The 24,147-nt window shown below is 34.4% G+C and overlaps 1 protein-coding gene across 2 annotated transcripts; it reads left to right on the forward strand.

Moving 5' to 3' along the window:
- Nucleotides 1-878: 878 nt before the first annotated feature.
- LOC128173181 (uncharacterized) lies at nt 879-24,058 on the forward strand. Of its 2 annotated transcripts, none has more exons than XM_052838897.1 (27): nt 879-1,054; nt 1,273-1,394; nt 2,531-2,605; nt 3,935-4,009; nt 4,903-5,014; nt 5,136-5,262; nt 5,555-5,624; nt 5,732-5,923; nt 6,980-7,112; nt 7,561-7,680; nt 8,340-8,434; nt 9,631-9,752; nt 9,888-10,027; nt 11,804-11,917; nt 12,337-12,434; nt 14,010-14,109; nt 14,563-14,759; nt 14,845-14,926; nt 15,066-15,182; nt 15,887-15,990; nt 16,106-16,208; nt 17,653-17,840; nt 18,006-18,093; nt 18,998-19,089; nt 21,222-21,351; nt 21,729-21,904; nt 23,494-24,058. In XM_052838897.1, exons 1-27 carry the CDS (start codon nt 976-978, stop codon nt 23,587-23,589), a joined length of 3,147 nt encoding a protein of 1,048 aa, XP_052694857.1. In that variant the 5' UTR covers nt 879-975; the 3' UTR covers nt 23,590-24,058. The 2 variants fall into 2 exon arrangements, with proteins under 2 accessions (XP_052694857.1, XP_052694858.1); XM_052838898.1 differs by having other exon boundaries at nt 4,909-5,014.
- The last annotated feature ends 89 nt before the right edge of the window (nt 24,059-24,147 follow it).

The following is a 24,147-nucleotide window of genomic DNA, read 5'->3' on the forward strand; positions in this document are numbered from 1 at the left end:
CTGAGGATACTTCACTATGAGTTTCATCTTTCCTGGCCAAGTGGTTCTTGAGAAGAACATTTTTAAAATACACCATTACTTTTTCACTAATTCCTAATTATTCCTAATTATCTCCCCTTCATTTGAACAAACCTGAATCCCCTTCACCTAAGGATACTTTATGGCAAGTTTGGTTGAAATTGGCCCAGTGGTTCTTGAGAAGAAGATGAAAATGTGAAAAGTTTACAACAACGACGACGACGACGCCAACGACGACAGACAACGGACAAATTGTGATCAGAAAAGATCACTTGAGCCTTTGGCTCAGGTGATCTAATAAAGGAGAGAGCACGACGAGAAATGTCTAACATTACATTTAATGGACAGATTGACGGATGATTGTGGCATAATATAAGTATGTCCTAACAACTTAAACCTCTTCTTTGGGTCTGAATAAAAAAGTCATGTTCAAATTAAAAAAAAATTGCAATAAAATGCAGTAGCTATTGCGTTTAAACCCAATACCTTTTGCGATTAAATGCAACGATTATTGCGTTTAATCACAAAATTATTGCGTTGAATTGCAAAAATTATTGCTTTTAAACGCAATATTAGCTTTGCGTTTAAACGAAATAATAGTTTGCGTTTAAACGAAATAATATTTTGCGTTTAAACGCTATGTTCTTTGCGTTTAAACGCAATAGCTATTGCGTTCAATTTTTGCCTGAGTTCAAGCCCCGGCCTGGGCAACAGCGTCGACGTCAAATCTTGACTTTAACAAAAAAGTATCTAAAAAGAGTATACAAGATTTGCCCTATTTTCTCTGAATTGACATTACTTCCACGAGTGACATAATATTGCACACACAACCATGTCGGGTGTCTAATCAGTGACACAGATCGCTTTCATAACCGACTCAAGTCACCTCGAATATATCAGCCCAGCAAAACGTGGTGAACTGAATGCAGACACAAGACATTTACGTTTCTTCAGACAATGAGGAGGGTGTCCATCTTGCTGGTGGGTTTTGTTGCAGTTAATCTTTGTTCATCGCTTCTCAGGAGATCAGGAAATGGTCAGTATGAGTATTGATTTCCAAACAAAAAGGAAAGATGTAAAATGTAAAGTACAGTAAAGAATGTAATCGCAAAAACTTGTAAATTAATTGTTTTGATTTAAATTATGGCGAAATGATCATGTGTTGCATACTACAAAAATTAAAAAAAGATAGGTTTATGAGGTTTTTGCAAAAAAGAAGAAATCCTTGCGAAGTCAAATTTTCTTTCATATTAGAACCGTCTGGAAAGAATGAAGACCTGCATACTCTGCTCCGTGATTTCTTGTCCCGGGAGGCAAGCCGACGGAACCCCGTACCAACCCAAGCCAACGTAAACCTGGACCCAGACTTAGAACATGCAAGTAATTGACTCTGATAGATATATAAGATGGTGGCTTTACATTGGTAATTTTTATACACTTTTATTGTATAAAAGACGTTTAAAATTTGTTGACACCTCGCGGCTGTGTTCCTACATAGTCATGGTTTTTGTAGCAAGTCTGCTGATTTACATTAAAAGGCAATTGAAAGTTATTTGACAGTTTTCAGCTAAAATCGTGGCGATAAATCTTTAAAGCTGGGTCTGTTGTGTATATAACACTGTTAATGCATTCCTTCTGTAAAAGCCGCATCACTGAGTGCATTTATAGGTTGTGTATATGACACTGTCAGTGACACTGTTTATGAATTCCTTTTATAATACCCGCAATACTGAATTTTATTTATAGTTAAAGAGGGCGGCTTTTTTACTTCAAGCTTGAACTCTTTTAGAGAAAATAACTGCACATTAACAGCAAAAATTCAAATTCATCCTCTGTGAAAGTAGAAAGACTGGCTTATGGGAGTTACATACTGGGCACGCTCAACAAGAACACAATGTTGCAGTAATCTTTGGACGAACGGCGAAATGGTCGAATTCAACATTATAAAATTGAATCCGCGTTTTTGCGGTTAAAATGAATTGTAATGCTCTTTAACTATTTACTAGTAATAGAAGGAAGCACAGTTTTTGCGCCTCTATGTTTGACTTGTAAAAGTTTTTGTAACGATTTATTTTTATTAAAGATTATTTAAACGCTTTCAGCAATGAGCAGTATATTACATTGTTTATTAAGGATGAACAAGAACTAAATAGCTATAATTTTATGATTGCATGAATTATGTAGATAGGATGAATGTTTTGAGGGGGACCTGTAAAGTACGAAACGAAATAGAAGCTAAACGAAAAGAAATGAAACGAAACGAAACAAAACGACGAAATCAAAATGAAATGAAACTATCAGAATATTTTATATATATATATATATATATATATATATATATATATATATATCTGTGTGTGTGTGTGTGTGTGTGTGTGTGTGTGTGTGTGTGTGTGTGTGTAAGGATTATTCTTTACTTCATATAAAATTAACATAGTTCAAGCATTACCCATGTTTTGAGTGAGAAAAGATATTGTGAAAACAAACTGACCTTTGTCGATTTAAAATGTAGGATCTTGACCCCGAGTCTGAAGCTGAAAACGAGGCGGAGAGACAGTCTGTTGACCTACCAGACGGGCACCATCAGGTGGGTAGAGGTCTCATATCTATTTCAATAATGTACAACCCTCATCAAAAACACAGGCACAATAGTCCGACCTTCACCACGGAAACCCTCTGTATTTAACAAAGGACTTGGTCAGACAGATTTCTCTTTAATTGTAATGTATACATAAACACCAACATGTCACCACAAAGGGAGGCAATGGGTCTTTAACTTATATCTTTACAACCAGCTCTTGCTTATATACCATGTGTCTTTCTCATTTTACAACATTAAGTAAATGTCTATTTCGGTGAAAAAAAACAAAATAACCGATGTTTTCCATTAAATAAGATAAGTTTTCCGTTGAGAAATACAGTACAAAATACATGATCACATATGTATTAGTTTTCATTGATCTGATATGTGAGTTTCAGCAAAAAAGATATATGTTGTATTTACATTATCTGTCTTCTTGGTGAAGGATAACAGCTTACTTTGTAAAACTTTGTATTTTGTCGGAAGTTTTTAAATACACATCACACTACAGTTGTACCATGCTTCTGTTTGCAGGTACATGTAATATAAGAGCATAAACTTTAGATACTTTACATATGATCTATTATATATACCATTGCAATAACTAAAAAAATTGACATAGTAAGGGGTTAGATATACATAAACAGGTCGGGTACACAAGCTTATAAGTACTAGAGTTGTCCCAAACCTGGGGTATACCGTGAAAAACGGTACTGACTGCCTCTAATTCAATAGGGCATACTTGTCTTTTGAACATTGATGATGGGGTTTAAATAGGTTAATATGAGGCCTCATATGCAATTTGTTTTAAATCTTATCATAGCAGCAATAAAAGATGAAACATAATTGTCCATATTTATTAATAAATTCTGAATAATCATTCAAAATGAGTTTCCAAAGGATGTACAATTCAAAATGGTATATTTTTTTCAATACGCTTTGTATACACTTAAACTTGTAGTAGCCCACAATGCTTTGCAACTCATTCACCTGATTTGTTTGTCAAAAAATTAAACAGATCGCTAATTTAGTACGCTGTATACCGGCGCAACAAAATCAAGTGGTTTTTTACTGATACATGTAAAGCACAGGGAAATTCATTATATTGGAGCTCAGGTGAAATACTGTTAAACGACAATCTGAAAGGATCAGAACAATACAAATTGTATAGATATAATCATATAACAAGCACGAGTATCTTTTTTAGGAGAGAAATAAATCATTGATACCACCCTCTTCACGTAGAGTTTCAGGGTCTCTGTTACAGGAAACATCTTCACCGCGAAAGATGTCCTGTTTATGCTGTTTACTCTGTGGTTATTTTTTTGGTTGCAGCCAACGAACATCCACCCATACAACAAGACTGAACACAAAGCAGAGCTCCTGGACAGACACAGGGCTCACAACAAGGTCTTTTTTCTTTATTCTTTAAAACATATAAAGAAAACAGATAATCATTCTGTGTGATTTTCATTTAAGAAAGTAATGCTTTGAGGTAAAAAACACGTTTATTTTTCTGAAGGCTTACCGACATTGTTGGCAAAGAAAGCGACTTTTGCTGACTTAATTGTTATATTATTTTTTATAATATGTAAATATTATAATTTAGAAATCTATGAGAAAGTCATTATCGCTGTAATTGTATTTATTTGTTTGTGTAGAGATCTGATAGTCTCTAACTTTAAATCAAGTTATAAAGGAACAAGTAAATATATGTATACCAATTATAAATGTAAAAAGAAAATATACTTCTATATTTATTATAATAATCGAATGCTTTCTTTTGGCGATTCATGCGGGGATATGAAGGTAGGGTTATTGCAGAAAAAACACATAACCCGCGTTAGCATTATACATAGGGTTTTTTTCTGCAATGATCGCTACCTTCATAACCCGCATGAATCATCAAATAAAACATTCTATATTTTATATTTACCTCTTTTCTTAACAAAATTATAAAATAATTGTAAAAAGTAAGTAAAATTCGGTAACTTATTTGTTCGCTAGCTATAAGAAATTGACAAATAGTCATCCTTGGGAATCTGAGTTTGACATGACCATGATTATTGTTATATCGTGCAGTCCGTGATTTTTCTTAGGTCGATGAAGGTTTCGATTAATTGATAAAACGGGGCGTGTAGTTTTCAGTCCTGTCGGTTTCTACAGAGCTATGAATTACAATTAATTTCCGTAATAAACGGAGGATGTCATGCTTGGTGGATGTAAATATTTGATTTTATTCGCATGATATGAGCAAACTAAGCAAATATTAAAAGATTAATTAATTCTAAACATTCACGAAGTTTCAGTTCCTGAAACGATTGCAAACGCACTCTGTGTCAAGAAACTTTGGAATCAAACGAGCGGTGTGGCGGAGAGGAGTTATTCCCTATACAATAGACGAAGACTCTTACGGTAACAAGTTCAACGCTTTGTGTAAACCATAGTTATCAACACACTAAATATGAATAGAAATGTGCAGTTTCTTAAATGTTTTGAACCTTAATTGTTAAACGTTTTTAAATACTTTGTTAAGGTAATTCTAAACGTCTGGCAATTAGACTGATAAAGGGAGCTGTAGACATCATTCAGAGGGAGTCCTGTGTTCGCTGGGTGGAACGGACCACACAAAAAGACTACGTAGTTTTTCAGAACCAACCAGAGTAAGTAGGAACCTATTCCTAAGAGAAGACGTTGATGAGCTTTTTAAAACTAACCACATTCATCAACATAATACTTGTACAATGTGTATGTTTCATTTGAATGCTTGCATTTTGAATTGAAATCGCTTTGAAAGTGTACCAGTATTTCCAAAAGAGACTACCAAAAGTGCATGATAAATAGATCAAAAGTATACTTCTATTAAGAGATGTATACAAAATGCTAATTGTAATCTGAGTCGGTATTGGGGATAATATGATATGTGACATGACAGTTTGTATTCCTTTCTTGTAGGTGTTCTTCATATATTGGTCGAATTGGTGGCATGCAAACAATATCTCTAGACGCTGACGGTTGTTTAGAAGTAGGTGATGAGACAACTGATGTCTGGCAAGTTGTTTCAATGAAATTCTTAACTAAATAAGCAGTTTTGTTCTCCTGATTGATGTGTATTTTTCTCCTTGTGTGTAGATGGGCACCGTTCTCCATGAAATGCTACATTGTATGGGAGCTATACACGAACAGTCCAGAAGTGATCGAGCAGATAACATCAGAATTCGATGGGACAACACACAACCTTCTCAATCATACAATTTTGATATGGGATATACAGTGAACGATCGGCCGTACGATCTCTGGTCCTTGATGCAGTATGGACTGAAGGTAGGGCTTGATGCAGGATTGACTGAAGGTAGGGCTTGATGCAGTATGGACTGAAGGTAGGGTTTGATGCAGTATGGACTGAAGTTAGAGCTTGATGTAGTAAGGACTGAAGGTAGGGCTTGATGCAGTATGGACTGAAGGTAGGGTTTGATGCAGTATGGACTGTAGGTAGGGTTTGATGCAGTATGGACTGAAGGTAGGGTTTAATGCAGGATTGACTGAAGGTAGGGCTTGATGCAGGATGGACTGAAGGTAGGGCTTGATGCAGGATGGACTGAAGTTAGAGCTTGATGCAGGATGGACTGAAGGTAGAGCTTGATGCAGTATGGACTGAAGGTAGGGTTTGATGCAGTATGGACTGAAGGTAGGGTTTGATGCAGGATGGACTGAAGGGAGGGCTTGATGCAGGATGGACTGAAGGTAGGGCTTGATGCAGTATGGACTGAAGTTAAAGCTTGATGCAGTGTAAACTGAAGGTACACGTGGCTTGATGCAGTATGGACTGAAGTTAGGGCTTGATGCAGTATGGACAAAAGGTACATGTTGGGTTTGATGCAGTATGGACCGAAGGTATTGCTTGATGCAGTATAGACTGAAGGTAGGGATTGATGCAGTATGGACTGTAGGTACGCGGGGCTTGATGCAGTATGGACTGAAGGTAGTGCTTGGTGCAGTTTGGACTGAAGGTACATGTAGGGTTTGATGCGGTATGGACTGATGGTACATGTATTGCTTGATGCATGAACTGAAGGTAGGGCCTAAAAAGTAAGGTACATGTATTGCTTTATGCATGGACTGAAGGTAAGGCCTAAAAAGTATGGACTGAAGGTACATGTAGGGTTTGATGCAGTATGCACGGAAGGTACATGTACGGCTTGTGATAGCTGACTACGGTACGAACGTTACGGGAATACTCGTACCGTCAACGTCAAACACATGGTAATCTAAGAATAACCACCAGGATTGTTTTGCTGTAATAGTATGATAAATATCAGGGACGATGTGATGAATTGTTCAATATGCAATTTAATCTAAGTTTTGTTGATGTTTCTTCAGGATTTTGGATTAGATGAAGAAAAGAAAACTATGGAGTTACAAGAAAACTCTCTCGAATATTTAACAACTAATATCAAAGACAATCTGGATCTAAACGACATCTCAGAAATAAACGAAGCATACCAGTGCACAAGTAAATTAGACTGCTATCAATGTAAAATGTATACACTACCTACCAGTGAACATTTTTCTCAATTACTACCAGTGTAACAGTTTTCCAGTTGCAAGTACTACCAGTGTAATATCTATCTGCTAACTACTCTTCTAACAATGTGTCCACCTACAATCAAGTAAATCGTATAGTCGAATTACCTCATTGTAACTTTTATCCGCTTATTTTCAGTGTACTTTTACTACCATATTAACAACTCTCCACCAAGGACTAGTGTAACATTTTTTAACTAACTATTAGTAAAACATCCATCAACTGACACAGCCAGTCAATCAGTTGTTTATTATTTACATTGGGAAAGTAATCCACTTACTATAATCATGATACTTTGATAAGATTTAAACAAATGCTAAAAAAAAAAATTCATTTGAATAAACAAACAATAATTGACAAAATATATCGTTTAAAGAGGACTGCCAAACCCGGTGTCAATATGGCGGAGTAGTGAAACAGTCGGGTTCAGTGTGCAGCTGTGTTTGTCCAGACGGACTACAGGGAGCAGATTGTTCTCAGTTAAACACTACCACAGGTTAGTGTTCTCAGTTAAACACTACCACAGGTTAGTGTTTTCATTGTATCTACATGTGATATGTTTCACGGTACGCCCGCTAGCGCAGCAGGAACCACACATTTCTCGCATCAATCTTTTTCTTCTTCCATTAATGTGCCTGGCTTTAATGTTGCGCAGTTTCCAACATGTTTTTAGGTTTGAATCTTGCAAAAGAAGGCTCCGTTAAAACCTTTCCTCGGTTATTTCCTCAGACAAAACTATTTTACATATGAAACATGGCCTCACAAAGTAGACTGAGCACGCGACGTTGAGTTAACTTTGGCTTATGATTTAAGCTACTCTAATTAATCGAAAGTAATTTAAAAGAGCAAAAAATCAATTTATCAACATGTGAAATTGATCAGCATTTGAGGGGAAAACAATTTAGGGTTCGCATACCTTTCCTCGGTTAGAAAAAAGAACTGTTTAACGTATAAAAGATTACATCATAATGTAGACTAAGCACGCGAACTTTAACTTTTACTAATGATTAAGTAGGCAGGCTGATCGAAATTTGTGTTGCAACTGAATTGTATTCCTTTTTTTTTCACAAAAATTAAACTGTAAATTCACTCTTTAAACCAAAACGGACAGATCGTTAACAGATTATATATATGCCTCAAGAAAATCCTTTATAGGTTGTGGCGGCATCATGCACGTGACAGATGAGATGCATTTTAACATCAGCCTTCACAACTACGACACAGGCCTGTTATGCACGTGGCTGATTATAGTATGTAATTTACAATGATATATCATCTAAGCTACTTTACCAACCAAATGCGTTTAGTAACATTTACTGCGGTGCAAATATATACGAGACAGCATATGTCTTCACTGATCATTCATCAATAAGATTATTTTGTGCAGAGTTAATGTCATTTTGTAAATTTACCGGAGGACAGGAAATACAAAATTTACAACATGACAACCAAATTTTGTAGTTACTGCCACATGGTAAATTCAAAATTTACAATATGACATTAATTTCAAATATTCTTAGCCCCGATGCCCATGCACGCATGCAATTCACAAGGAATATATTCAACAGGTGGGGAAGAGAAAGGACTGCAAATAAATGGGTGCTTTGTATCTGGCATTTAATATGCTGTCAAGATATCTTGTACCTAGGGGAAATAGAATATATAATTAAGTGTATACTGTCATTAAACACATTATAATTGAATACATGAATGTGATTTGGAGTTTGATGTGCAAGAATGATTTAACCGTAACTTTGATGATATGAAAACTCTTCTCAAGTGGCTTTTGCATGATTAGAAATAATAAAAAAACGAAATGTTGAAACACGCATTCATGGAACCTGAATATAGTCAGCATAAACGATTATAATTTACATACATAATTATCAAAAATTAACAAAATAAGTGACGATCTTATTTTTGATGTAACCCTTCCTGACAAAATTAAGATATTCCTACAATAAATGCAATTAAACTCTGTGATTGCGAAAAATTGTAGACTTAAAAAAAATTAATTCGTCGGATAGAAAAAAAAACCCACCTTCACGTTGAACTTTCTAAATATGTTTATGATATTTGAAAGTAGCATAAAAAGAAAGCAGTGAAGTCTATGAATCATAAAATTTTAATTTAATGAAAAACTTACCGTAAAGGGAGGGGGTGATTGTCTCGTTGCTTGATACATAAGCGTTACGCCTCTCTACTACAAATCTTAGACAAACCAGACACAATACAGGAGTCTGTAAAGCTCTGTAAAATGATACTGTTCTGTACATATCAAAACAGGAGCGCATCATATTCACAATGCAGTTATCACCAATTCTTATAATAAGATTTTTCATATCTGTAAAATTCTATGCTTTTAAAAATGCAGTGTATCATTATATTTGCAAATGTGGCAATTTATATGTTGATTGTGTTAAAAGTTCATCGTGTTTCTTATCAGGCACCAACTGGGAAAAGAGTTAAGGCTACAATTCTAGATATGGATCTCCCGAGTAGCTCAAAATACGACTGTTATCATTGGCTGGAATTCAGGGACTATCTGATTGGAGCTCCAGGAAAGGAGTGAGAAAATGAGAAAATCTCTCTCTCTCTCTCTCTCTCTCTCTCTTGGCTGAAACTTGATTATAATATTCTTTAAGCATTCAAACAATTTTGAACAGGTATGCACATTTATAAGGTGTAAACTATATAACACAGGAAATGTGGCACGGTGGGCGGGACTGTGTTCAGGAAGGCGATACATGGCGACCCGTCCGTCATGATGATCAGATTCAACAGCTTAAGGTCCAGGACTCCGGGTCGGGGGTTTGATGTCAAACTGGAGGCATATTCTTCAGGTCTGAAATCTTCTCAATGCTGTCGAAATCTGAAATAAAATCAATATAAGTACTTCGCTAATGAAATTAATTCTTGTACACTGAAAAACGAATCAAGAGGTTTTCTTCTATGCGATATAGAAGAGAATATAAAGTATAAAATCAGTCGTATGCTAGGTACTAATAGACTCATACAAAGCCTTCTTCTGAATTAAAGGTATGCATTCTAACAATTCATAAACACAAGATAAATTATGCGTTTACATGCTACATGTGTTTTATTTTGTTATTTTTTCCTCCGAAATGTGTATCCGCTGCAAAAATTATTGACAATAATGAAATTACCAAGTCATCCCTTTTGTTTTTTTTTGTTTTGTTTTTCAAAAAATAAAATTTTGTGAAAATAAATACTATTCCTTGAACTTTTGTCTACATTTTGAATGTTGAAGTGAAAATGCCAGTTTAAGACCTAAAATGAATGTGTTAAACGTCAGAAACTACTTATTTATGCTTAAAATGTGGAAAAAAGAAAAATTAGCTTGAAAAAGATTTTACCGGTACATTGAACCTATGTACTAAACAAGAAACAGGGCACGAGGCTTGTTTACATGACAAAGAATTCCGAGCCCTGTATCTTGCTTGTAACTCTACGACTGACTCTCAAATTTCATTTGATTGATGGAAATGCTTTCCTGAAGCATTGTAAATAATAAAAACAGAAATGTAGAATTTGACTAAAATCGAGACCATACCCCTTTAACTCTTTTCTTAATTTTTACACCTAACTTGTTATGATCTAATCTTTAAAAATATTGCAAAAAACGCTGCTTTTCTGTTAGAATTTACAACCCAATATATATCACAAAAACAGTGCCTTCCCAAATATTTCAGTGTGTTGTATCTCACGTGACCAAACAGGGGGCTAGGTATAAAATATTGCCTACATTAAGGAAGGTCAAAGAGGAAATACTAATAAAACAAATAATGGTTTTTCTTTTTACAATAATAACTGTATTATGAACTTATTTTTAATTGTATAACCTTTGAAACTGGTCTTGTTGTTTGAGAAATAAAGTACGAGTTTTCGTGAATGTTGCAGAATAACCTCCGAGGTCGAGAAATGTTGTTTTGAAATATAAAAGCCGAGGCGTTAGCCGAGGCTTTTATATTTCAAACAACATTTCGAGACCGAGGAGGTTATCCTGCAACATTCACGATAACAAGAACTTTATTTCTATTCTACTAACAGCTCAGTATTTCTACAGATCATTTCTCCTATAGAGAGACGATCTAGGTCATTTTGACAGCTGTTCCGTGTAACCCCAATGGTTTTGTTAGTAATGTTTACATGTGTATTGATCAAAAGAATCACATGCAGACGACAAAATTTTTCTTTGGATTTTTAATACTCTTTACTTATTTATAAAATATCTTTGAATCATGTTCCTGATATTTTAAGGGCAATTTAATACGATAATTACTACTACACGTTATATATTTTATGTAAAAACACGCAGTGAAAATGTGCTAGGGAGGTCCTAGGAACAGCCGCATTGATCTCTTAAAAATAAACATTTGAGGCAATACACATCGTTTTGACTGGAACTAACACGTGAAATTGACATGGTTTAAAAAAAAAATTAACGGTTTGAAGGTGTACTTTCATGATCAGTGCGAGACAAATAGGTATTTCTGATCTGATAATTTACTGATGACGTTCGTGGTATATTGGAGAATAATGTCCGCGGCATCTCTTTGATCTCGGCAATAACTGTAGTAGAATTCTCTTTATATTAGGATGTGTGAGCAGACCCTGTTTACATGGCGGCGATTGCTTAGAGCTAGAAAATGGAGGATTTCATTGTAGATGTAAAAATGGCTTCTCGGGCGCTACCTGTAATTACTTTTCAGGTAGGAGAGAATCCGTCATATATTTAGAATGATACAGATACGGTTTAGTTTATATGGTAATGGTTGTGTGGTATTCTAAAGATTAAAGTAATGTCATGTTGTTTCCTGTCTACAGTTTGAGAGTGTTAATTAATACCGTGGTACCAGGATAGTTCGTTATGACTCAAGTTTGAATTATTTCGTTAGGCACCTTCATCCTTTATATACTCGACACCCTCAATGAATCATGCAAAAAATATTCAGTCTCAATTATACAAGTAAATTCAAGAATTCCGTTCATACGAACCTGTGAATAAAATTGACATTTTGCAGAAATTGTCTTTCATGAATTTAAGATGATTCCATTGATGATACTCAGGGTATTTGTATTTTTAACACACAAATACATTGTACCTTTTTTTTTTTAAACCACATTTTAGCAAAAGCCATGACAAGCTGCTCGTTTAATGACGATTTTCAGTCATGTGTGTTTGTCCAGGAAGCGGACTCTGAGGTGAACTGGACACTCAGCTCCTATGTAAGTACTACATTTCAATAAGATTTAAGGTAATTTGTTTTATCTTTCCCAGTAGTAGCGATGCTGAAAGTTCATCCAGCTGTTAAGTCGACTGCGAGATGCCTGACGTTTTTCTTCTTTAAATTTTCACACTTTGACTCAAGACGTTTACAAATAGATGCCTTCACTTAGAACTGTCTTTCTAAAGGCCGTTTATTGTTCATGCATGTATTTCAGAGGCGGATCCAGCAATTTGGAAAAGGGGGGGGGGGGTTCCATTTGATGAAAACCAATATGTACAAAATTCATCATTTGTCAATAAATGAGGACTTTTTGAACGTTTTCCGTGCGTATACAACTGTATTTAATAAACGTCAGACTAATTACGACAAACTATTATAAAAATGGATATTTTGGTAATTTTTTTATGTCTTTGATGTTTTTAAATTCTGAACTATTTATCGATTTTGATTTCTATCGATTGTCTTCTTAAATAAAGATCTAAATGATAGGATATGGCAAAAGAAAGGGGATAATTTATCTGCTGAGTAGATGGTACGTGTGTAATACAATGGTAAAAGTAATTGAACTTGATGTGACCTCTGTAATAGGTGCGTTACATCATCCGGCACTAGTACAGATGCGATCATATTTAAAAAAGTTTTGAAAGTTGGGCATTTTTATAACGGTTTACATATAAACCCTTTACACGGTATTTTTGTAACAGAATTTCCGATTCTTGGAAACAAAAAAAGGCTTTCTTTTGTGTTTCATGTGGGTATTGTCCTTTTCGATATATTTTATTTTTAACAAATAAAACATACAACATGACAATTGTCATGTACAAATTATCAATAATCTGAATTTTTGTAAAGGACAGTATAAAGGTAGCTAGCATTCCAGAAAAATAGCATAACCCGCATAAGCGGGTCGTGTAATTTTTCGTATGAAACGAAGTAAAACTCATATATTATAATTATTTTAATTAATTAACTAAACAATACATTTAAAACCGGCTTTTTAAAGTAAAACGAATGCGTGTACTCGTACTTGAGCGTCATTTTACTCGATGGCTCGTCAGTTCAAATCTGTTTGAACTAAAATCAATTTAAAAAAAAAAGAAATAGAGTAGAAAATACATTGAAGATGTTATTATAAATCTTTGTTTTTAGTGATACTGCTTAGTTTTATGTATTTTTTCTTTACTTTTCCACGTTTACTCAGTGTAATAAACACCAGATTCTGAAGGGGAGTACAATGTACTTTATTTTCGATGAAAAATCGATAGGGTTTTTTCATATATAAAAACAAAATTATGGGACGCAGTACGAAATTCTTTAAATAAGCAATTTTAAAAGCATTTATTTGAGATAATTAGAGAATTTCTAATATAAATGGGAAAAATTGCCTTTGAATAGGCATTAATTAAACGTTTTCAAAAAAATTCATATGTCCCAGAGAAAGGGGGGGTTCCAACCCCCGGAAGCCCCCCTCTGGATCCGCCAATGTATTTTAGATCATGTAGTACTCCAGAATGGGAACGAGGAACATTCTCTCTTTATTTCTTTTTAAAAATTGTTGCTTCTTTTGTTTAAGGGTATCTTTCCCGGAAACAGAGCTGGCCATCCTTATTTGATCATGTTTGCAGAGGATTTTGGAAAGGAAGCGAGACTGAAGACGCATGCAAACTTTGAAAGTTAGTTATTCAGTCATATCGATCTCTTACGTTGATGTTGGCCTTCACTTGGCTTGATCTTTATAACTTAGTTCTGTTTCCTCAGAAATTGATTGTTTCAATTTCTCGCTATAATTATTATTAGAAGAGTTTTATATACATGTAATTCCAAGTCGATAAAATTTTTTAGTTGGTTCATAGAATCCTCTAAGATGCCATTTCATATTTTATTTTAAAACATACCAGCTTTTAACTGTTTGAACAGATTAAGATTTAAACATAAGAGCCTCCATTAATCGTAACACATACATGAGGACTACTGACATTCAGTCAATGAGCTTGAGATGTAACATTGTAACTGATCAGTGACCGAATGACATAGTTCTGCCGGTGTCATCTCTCCAAACCTTTCAATTAACATTCAGTTGACTGAGTGGTAGATATTTATCTCGTGGAGGTCTTTGTTTCTAACAGCAGCAAATCGGTGTCTCCACTTTCGGTATTTCTTTGCGTCAACTGACGAGGAAGCTGGGGATTCTGAAATCAGTGTTCACTACAGAGGGTCCTCCGCCAACAAGTGGACACACTTGCAGTCATTCAAGGGTTCGGAGTTCGCTAGCTGGACTTATGAATTCGCTTCCCTCGATATTCCACCAGTTGACGGCCTGCAGGTGAGTTATGCGGCGATGATAAGTTGTTGAGAGTCAGTTCTATTTGTGAGAACTATTGGTAACCGTAGCCATCTTAAATTTTCAGTTATATTTACGATACGTCGCCGGTTACCATACAACGATACTGGATGAAATTGCTGTTTTGCCTGGGAAATGTGACGACTGGGGTAATTGATTTGCAGAAAATAGTATACGATCACAGTAAAGAGAGAGAGAGAGAGAGAGAGAGAGAGAGAGAGAGAGAGAGAGAGAGAGAGAGAGAGAGAGAGAGAGAGTATGTATGTATTTGATTTTCTATTTGTATAGTGTGTTATGATAACCCGTGCACACACGGCGGTACCTGTGAATCACTGGAGCCGCCAGGGGAGTTCATTTGTCACTGTAAGCCTGGATTTAGTGGACCAACCTGTAACGAAGTAACAGGTAAGCATTTAAAACATTTCAATAAATGACTGCATGAGAAAATTTAGTGATCATTTTCATTAACTCAGGTTACTTTTTCCCTGGCATTTAGCTCTCTGTCTGTCCATCCGTAACCTTTTTACAAACTATACTTATTTTTAGAACCACTGGGCCAATTTTAACAACATTTGGTATGAACAAATGCGGTAATGCGTTTTTAAATGCCTTCCTTCAAGTATTTCATGAGAGAGAGAGAGAGAGAGAGAGAGAGAGAGAGATTGAAGCAATTTATTACAGATTGTACATGTACCTTGCAAGAAAACAGACTTTGATAAAAACATGGTAAAAAAAAGAAGCTACGTAGTAAATCTTCTGGAATCTTCTGGAATCTTCCATTTGTTACAATATCTTACAGATAATAAAAGCTGAAGACATTTTGAAAACTAAAATTCACGACTTAAAAATTCTTTATGATCACGTTTTTAAAAGGGGTACGAGAATGAGGACATTTAGGTCTTAATTTATGTATTAAATTTTATAGAAAACATTTTTCTCTACATAATTAGATAGCCATTTTTGTAGAAAAGCTGAGATAAATCATTTGGCAACTGATGCTAGGATATGGCTCTTGAATATGTACCCATGTTCTATAAAGAAAACGTGATAAATAATTACATGAACAGTTAATAAAATGTATACAACATTTTGAAAACGTGTATTTTCAGCTGATGCTACAATCATCTGCACGTTTGATCGTATTTTCGAGGAATGCATATTTTACCAAGAAAGTATAAGTTCCGAATTTGTGTGGCAGACTCAATTTCAAAAGGTTAGTAACCCATAGTTTTAATATTTATAAATTTTATTTTAAGGATGCATCTTAAAACGCGATATAATCTTATGTAGAAGAATGCGCTTTCAAATTTGAACAACTTAATTCGTAGGAAAGTGGTCGAGGGGAAATTTTGCAGCCACCATTTTTGTATACTGCGGAATTTGAGGAAATGGATGCAAGATCTTTTTTAGATATCAATGTAGATCTTACAGGTAAGTTATTAAATAATAACGATACCCTGATATTTAGGCATCACCATGACACTATGACAACAAAAAATAATAAAACCTGGCTTTCAGATATAAAAGAAAGGTTGAATTAAAATGAAAAATGGTTTACTATATTGTGTGCCAACTTGAAGTTCTTTTACTTTTAAAAGAAACTTGTACTTATACGTATAAACCAGTAACAAATTGTTATATAGTGTAGTAAATATTCTAATTAAAGCATCATTGAATCAGATAATTTCCACTGTGTTTGGTTATTATATAAAACGTTACGATGATCCCGAGTCACGTGACGGAAAGCGATTTTTTTAGAGGCTATAAAAGGCCGGCGCGCTATTGAACGGAGTTCAGTTGGCGGATTGCTGCAGAAGCGAAAGGAGCTCTACGGGTAAGAATTATAGGTCTCATTTGCGGTGTCTCAAATTAATGCAGACGGACCATTTGAGATTTATATATTCTTCGGTACTGTACTAGTAGTTAATACAAAGCCAAGAGAGTGATTTAAGGCACTAGGTTTCAGACTGCGGTCTGGGAGGCTTTGGTTCAGCACACTTGCTGGAACGTAGAGTTTCAGACAAATAAAGGTTTCAAGCACAGAGGGTTAAAAGGAAAATTTATTATATCATTCAATCATATTTGTGATCAAAGTGAAGTGATTTTCATTTAATTATAATAATCAAACTAAACGTAAAGTAACGTTAAGAAAAATTAATATCATTCGTGGTTAGAACCCACAAAACACATTACAATAGATAGTTTGTTCTATACATTGCAAAGGAAGTCAATAAAGAATATATACTGAAGGTTTTATATGGGGTATGGTGTAGGACTGCTTTAAGGGGGATGTGCAGCCATGTAGAGAAGACACCAATAAATCCCTTACATATTTTTCAGATTTTTAAATCTTCAAAATAATTCTGTAGCTGCGCAGTTCGACAGCTGTTTTAAGTGATTAAATAGGCATTGTCTTGTTCTTGTATTCATAATTTGCATACAAAACAGCATGCAGAATCTCATATTTATTGCTTTAATATCTTTTGGCAACAGTTTTGGTCAGTTTCGGGCAAAAACAGGCCAGTTCATGAAATGTTTACATTCTTATCCTCAAATGTACAAGATGGCCGAACATCCCCCTGAGTAAAACTATCTTTGGATTTTTTTTAAGATCCAAGAGCGTTTAAAGATTTGACGACAAACGCTGCATCTGTTACAATGTACTTCCGTTTCAAAGCTCCGGTGTAAAAAAAACTATAAGGCATTTTTGAAGCTATATACATGTATATGTCGCATCAAACGCTAGTTTGCGGTGTTAAAAAGTAGACCAATATTATGTCGGTATGAATAACTGTTTACAAACACAAGAAATGTTACAATTATGGCAAATTACGTGAAAATTACTATAATCTTTTATGGTTTATTTTCGTTACAGAAGCAGAACGTTGTTTAGAGTTTCAGTTTGTTTTCTTTCGTCCTTCCGAGAAGAACAAATATTCTGAAATTCGAGGGGAATACCATGATCCTGATACAAACGACTGGGAGGTTTTGGGGAGTTTCAGTGGAGATGACAAAGATAAAACCACAGCAGCTCTCACATTGCCCGCCATACAGAATCTGCAGGTCTGATCAGTGTAGCTTAAGATATATTTGTATTATGTTTAAGAAACTTTCTTACATATTTTTTTTTTTGTTTAAGAATTATTCTAAAACAAAATTTTAGTATATTAGATAAAACGATTTGGAAACGTTTATGGTAGGTTTTAGCTATTTGGTTCTTCATTGTAGATATCAATTGTTGTGATTGCTAGAAAACAGAGGGTGGCAATCGATAACATTCTACTGCGCCCTGGAAAGTGTGATCAAACAGAAAAGGGTGTGTACGGAAGACATCAAGTTTTGTTATACTTTTATGTTATATACTGAAATCTGATTGGTTAAGACGCAGTTAATAATATTTTCTATTACCCTCAGTGTTAGCAACGCACTTAGCAACGGGTAACATTAAAAAATGTCACATGCGCGAAAATTATGCGCGTACGGTTCGCTGTAGAATTCACGTTATTCCTATTTAAAAGCAGTTAAATTTTCTTAAAAATTAAGACATTCAGTATAACAAAATAAATAGTGCCTGTTTGGGAGGATAACAGTTGAAATTGACACCCCTCGAAAGTCAACAGTCACCCTCCCAAACAGGAGGTTGACAATGGTTTTCTTGGGGTGTCAATTTCAACAGATACCCTCCCAAACAGGCACTATGTATTTTTTATCATACTTTCACGTTAAATACTGAAATCTGATTGGTTTAGACGCAGTTGATAATCCGTTCTATTACCCCCAGCGTTAACAACACATTTAGCAACGGGTAACACAACGAATTGTTACATGCGCGTAAACTATGCACGTACGGTCCGCCAATGAATTCACGTCATTTATACATGAAAGTAGTAAAGTTTTCTTTAAAATTAAGACATTCAGTATAATAAAATAAATAGTGCCTGTTTAGGAGGGTAAGAGTTGAAATTGACACCCGTGTCAGTTGACAATAGTTTTCTCAGCGTGTCAATTTCAACTCTTACCCTCCTAAACAGGCACTATTTATATATTATATTCTGTTTAAAATAAATAAAGCAGTAAAGAGCGTGTTTGTCGTTTCTGTGAACTTTTGAAAAGCGTTTACGTTTTGAAGATATAATTAGGATTTGTTAATTTTCTAGAAACATCATGATAGAATAGACATCAATATTAAAGATTATATTATGTTTTTGTATTACATATAGATGCTAATTTTGCATGCACATTCGAAGAAGAGGAAAGCAATTGCTTCCTTGAAGACTCTCAAAATGATGATTTTGATTGGAAAAGAAAATCGGTAAAATAAAATTAGATTCTATTTCTTGTCATTTGACTCAATTTAGCTAGTAAATGTTGATATAATTCATTTTTTTTTCAATCAATAAAAAAAGAAATCAAGTATGATATTTCATCAGAAATTTATGTTCTTATTAATTTCACTTATAAAAACATAAATAATTTATAAAAGAAACACAAACATGTATATATGGATATAAATATATCGCTCTGAAAGTGCAGTTTACTCCTTAATACAAAACTAATGCATTCTTTCTCTATATTTCTTTCTACAACTAAAACAAAAAATAAAACACATGAGGATCAAGCTAGATACAGAATGTGAAAAAGGAGGTATTCAAAAGAGTGCCGAAATCATTTTCGGTCTATCACCCTTTCTTTCCAAAAGATTCTTCCATTAAACTTTAAAAAATAAAGTGTCTCTCCCCCTAGGTTATAAAGTCTTCACCCCTTCCCAAGTCCCCCCCTACATTCTTTTTATGTGGTTTATAAAAGTAATATTTTCTCTTTTTTTTCGACGATTTTTCAAACTAAAATGTGATCCACAGTCTTTTTATGTGTGTGACAGCGCCACTTCAAAAAATATTTAAGAAAACAAATGAGATGTGCAAAGATTAATTGTACGTTTTGAATGTTTATAACACTACTAGACTTTGACCCGTGCGTGCACGGGTTGACATTGCATATCGGACATTTCCGAAATAGGTACATCGACACACCTTATTATTGACATTTACATAACGAAGCTATAAGCCTACAATAATGCTATTAATTTCACTACACTTTCCTTTTTTATTTGGAATAATCTGTGTCTCGGGAAAGGCCCTCATCACAGATAGAATGCCCGTAGTGTAGCAGAAAATTGCAGAATCGCTCCGGAACGCTTTTGGAGAAAGTTAATGAAGTTGCCTTGAAAATAACAGTCAAATTCATCACAACAAACCTTTTTGAGACTGCAAATACCTTTCAACTACAAATTTCAATCCATAGAATGGAAGAATTGAACACCTTTTCACCAATGTAAACGTATTTTCTTTGAAAAACTGGGTCCGTAGGACATTATTTTTAATGATAAAAAATATTCTATCGTCTTCACTCTCCTAACAAATATAATGTAACTTTTTTGCATGTAATCAAATGTTTGTCATCTCGAAGACAGAAGTAAGTAGTTAGTTGAAATGTACATCTATATTTGTTATTTTATACTTTCTCTCATAAGAAATCATTAATATATATGAACAGAATATATAGCAAAAGTCCAATGAAAATTTACCCGTATTTCTGAGTTTATTCATGCAGATGTGATATTGTGGAAACATAAACTAAAAATCCCGTTAGCGTGAATGTTTTGCGCAAGCGCAAGATTGTAAAATCCAAAAAAATCCAGGTGATTTCCGGGATTTCTTTAGGAACTTTCGTTGATTTTTAATTAGCGAAGCTTAACTGAGAAAAAATAAAAAACAAATTGGTAATCTTCAAGTACCAATTATGTTTAAAATATATAAAACAAAAGACTGTATTCTTCCGATTTTTGGGTACTAAAGACAAAAAATTCGAGTCTATTATTTTAATATAGTAGTATAGATTTGTGTTAAATGAAAAATAGAATTCGTTTAAAGTTTCAACCCCCCTCCCCGACGAATCCAAAATATACATGTATGCGTGCATTAAAAAAAAACCCTCTGGTGCTGTTATATCTATACTCCTAGTCTTTAAATGTGATCTATGAAAATAAATAAATAGATGAAAACACTATGATAAAAAGCAGGATTCTTTGTTGGACTTTTATTTATTTTAAGTGGTTGAAAGTCTCTCTCTTGATAATAAGACTAAAGCTGATTTGCATTAGTCTTTTAGTTATATTATGTTCAGTGGCCATGCAGCAATGAAATAGTCAGGCCTACGTCACATTGCTGTTTGACACCAATACCCAAAGTCCATGCTCTTGTTAAAATGGTTCTATATCATTCATGGGTTTTTCTGGGGATAGAAAACTCGCTAGATAAAAAGCATATACCATCGAGAAGTCTTAAAATTATATTTGTACATTGCTATGTTACAGTTGGACAATACATGTATCGCATAATTGAGATACACGACATACTACTTGCAATTTGTCTCTTATATACATAGGGAAGAACGGGGTCTCGCTACACCGGACCCCAGGCCGCCGAGCAGGGGGACTACTATGTATACACCGAGGCCTCCAGACCCCAGAGATCTGGAGACGTTGCCATACTGGAGAGCAACGCTGTCTTTGAAGGTTAACCTCCTCCCGAAAAAGGGGAAAATGCATGTCAATAAAACTCACTTTGTCAGTCCATTGAAAAATGGTCAAATCTATAAATCGTACGAAATACAGTAAATATCATGAATAGCATTTGTTTAAACGTTCACTGCATATGAACTTTGTTGGTCACGTGATCCTATGAAGCCCGAAGTTCATTGACCTTCTTAAAAGATGTACAGAGCTTTTCTATTTTTCTTTGTTAAAATATAAACTTTATTGTATTCAGTTTACATAGAAAAATGTTAATGCACTTTTCAAATTATTCTTGATAATTTTAAATATTTTTATCAAGTTTAATAAATTCTAACGAGCTGGAGGCATAGTTAATTCGTTTTATCTCTTTTGATTAGATGAACGATACTGCTTTCGAATGTTTTATCACATGCTTGGTGAACACATGGGAACACTTCTTGTCAAAACGAAAACTGACGATGGCGAGGAGGAGGTTCATTTTGAAAAGTCTGGAAACGTGGGGAAAAATTGGAACCGTCTTGAATTGAATCTTGATCTAAAGCCGGGCTCAAAGGTAAACGTAGATCATGGAGAACAAAGGTCAAAGGTCAGCGCTATCACAAGCGTCACTGCAACTACTGGCCTTGTATGCAATGATAATGTAGTGTAAAGTTTGCTGAACGTTTTGCTTTAGGATAAATGTGTTAAAGTCCACGATGTTAGAATAATTGGCTGACAACATGTACATGTTATATGTTTATTGTCAGCCTGAAAGTAACACACTGCGATGATGTGCAAATAGATATTGCATTAAGAATTTTTAGTTAAGTTTAACTACATTGTGTATTGTATTTGGCTTTAATTATTGAATGATCATTACACTTTAAAATATAATGCCACAATTATCAAATAGTTAAAACGATTGAATTCATACGATACGGCTTCAAGTTGCTTAAATTGGATTTTTTTTTCATAATGGATAAAACACCAGTTCTAAATTCTATACTATGTCCCAAGATATGTATGCAACACATTTGAATTAATTGATCTGATATTTAGAAATACATCAGTGTTCAAACGATGTTCATTTGAAAGTATGAAAAAATCTTAAGATTTCCTCTTTGAAAAACGTCCCCTCTAGCTCGTCAGGTTTGAGTATGTGGTTAAGAATTAAAAGTTTACAAGGATTTTGCATTGCAAGCGAGATATAAAAAAAACTTGAATGATAAACGTTGAAAATTAATGCGAGACTTTTTACTTTTTAGCGCAGCATACATATTAAAAAATGAGTAAACATGGAGTTGGCTCCTTGATCACTTTTATAAAAGCATGTTAAAAATTGAATTGAAAATAAGGAAATACGCAGTGATATTGAAGATATAGTTATGCCTCGCCCCCTCCCCTGGATTAAGATTATCAGGATTTTGGGAGGTAGCATACCCCCTTCCTTTTTTCTTTGTTAACTTAAAGATTTTTGAGTTGAGTCTGGTCCCATTCTCACTTTCATAAACGATGTTACGTGCCTGCGAGGTATTCTTAGTGACATCTGAATGGAGAAAGATAATCAAGATACATGTACATGTATGTACATTTCATATCATAAATCCCCGTAAGAACCTCTTAATTTTTTCAACTGAGACACGATAAGGGGTCAATGAAGATATCTTGGAGATTTTCCCTTTCATCGATTTCAATTGCACTTCTTTCGCGGGGTAATAGGCATTTTTATTAAAAAAGCGACTAAATGTGATGCATAAATATTTCAATTAAACATATTTTATTGATTAATCAAATGGATAAGACAACAGGCAAAGCCTATATAAACCCTCTCCAAAATACAAAGTCAAGAAGTGGTGTTATAAGATAATCATAGAATATACATGTAGTATATAGTATGTAGTATAATTTACCAGTTTACAGAGTGATATATTATTGATATATTTGTATACAATTAGACACAGGATAATTGGATAATAAATAATAAGCTTGACTTTTGTCATATGATGATAAATTAACTTGTTGTTTAACATATACATGAACACATGCATAAATATGGTAGGACAGGCTTAAAATGATACAATAGATTATAAACAGCTAGAATATTTGTGTAGCGCAACTCGTTATCAATTAATTAAAACCATTTTTTACACCTTGTTTTTATAGATTTTAATTGAAGGAGTGGTTGGGTCAGGGTACCAAGGAGACATGGCCTTGGACAACATCTCTCTGACCAGCTGTTACTGCTCGGGGGAGTGCTAGCACCCTGGGAGAAGGCGATGATTTCATGAACATAAACTCTCTCTTTATGCATGTTTATATACCATCTTTTTCATGTACATATGTTTATCAAAAAGGAATGTTTTGTCAAAGCAACTAAAATTGAATACTAGGATGCGTACAATGAACGTACACAAAAACAGTTATTATTCCAATTTGATTTTTTGCGACTTCTTTGTGGCATCGATTACCATAACGATGAGTTGATATTATTTATATTGCTGCGCTATATTTTCCATTATCATAGCTTCTGCAATTTCTATATGTCATTCTATTCTTCGATTGCAATACATTTTTGGGTTGATTCGTTTTAATATTGAATCTTTGTTCTTGAATTGAACATGCATGAGGACAGGACTGACCCCCTCCCTTTCCATCCCCCACCCAAAAGTATCTAGACCCCCGGGACTTTACTCCTTTTTTCCGTTAAATTTTCCATTTATGATATATTTCTAATCTAATTAATTTAAGTTATATATTCATTGCACAAAATTACTTAAAACAAACATTTTGCCCCCCCCCCCCTCCACCCCCTCCAAA

The sequence above is a fragment of the Crassostrea angulata genome, chromosome 2 (genome assembly GCF_025612915.1).
Source record: "Crassostrea angulata isolate pt1a10 chromosome 2, ASM2561291v2, whole genome shotgun sequence".
Lineage (NCBI taxonomy): Eukaryota > Metazoa > Mollusca > Bivalvia > Ostreida > Ostreidae > Magallana > Magallana angulata.

Excerpts from the sequence above, each read along its gene's own strand:
- LOC128173181 (XM_052838897.1), top strand. The coding sequence starts at position 976 with ATGAGGAGGGTGTCCATCTTGCTGGTGGGTTTTGTTGCAGTTAATCTT. Across the intron at positions 5,625-5,731 it reads ACGCTGACGGTTGTTTAGAA|ATGGGCACCGTTCTCCATGA; the intron begins GTAGGTGATGAG and ends CCTTGTGTGTAG. Across the intron at positions 8,435-9,630 it reads TATGCACGTGGCTGATTATA|GCACCAACTGGGAAAAGAGT; the intron begins GTATGTAATTTA and ends GTTTCTTATCAG.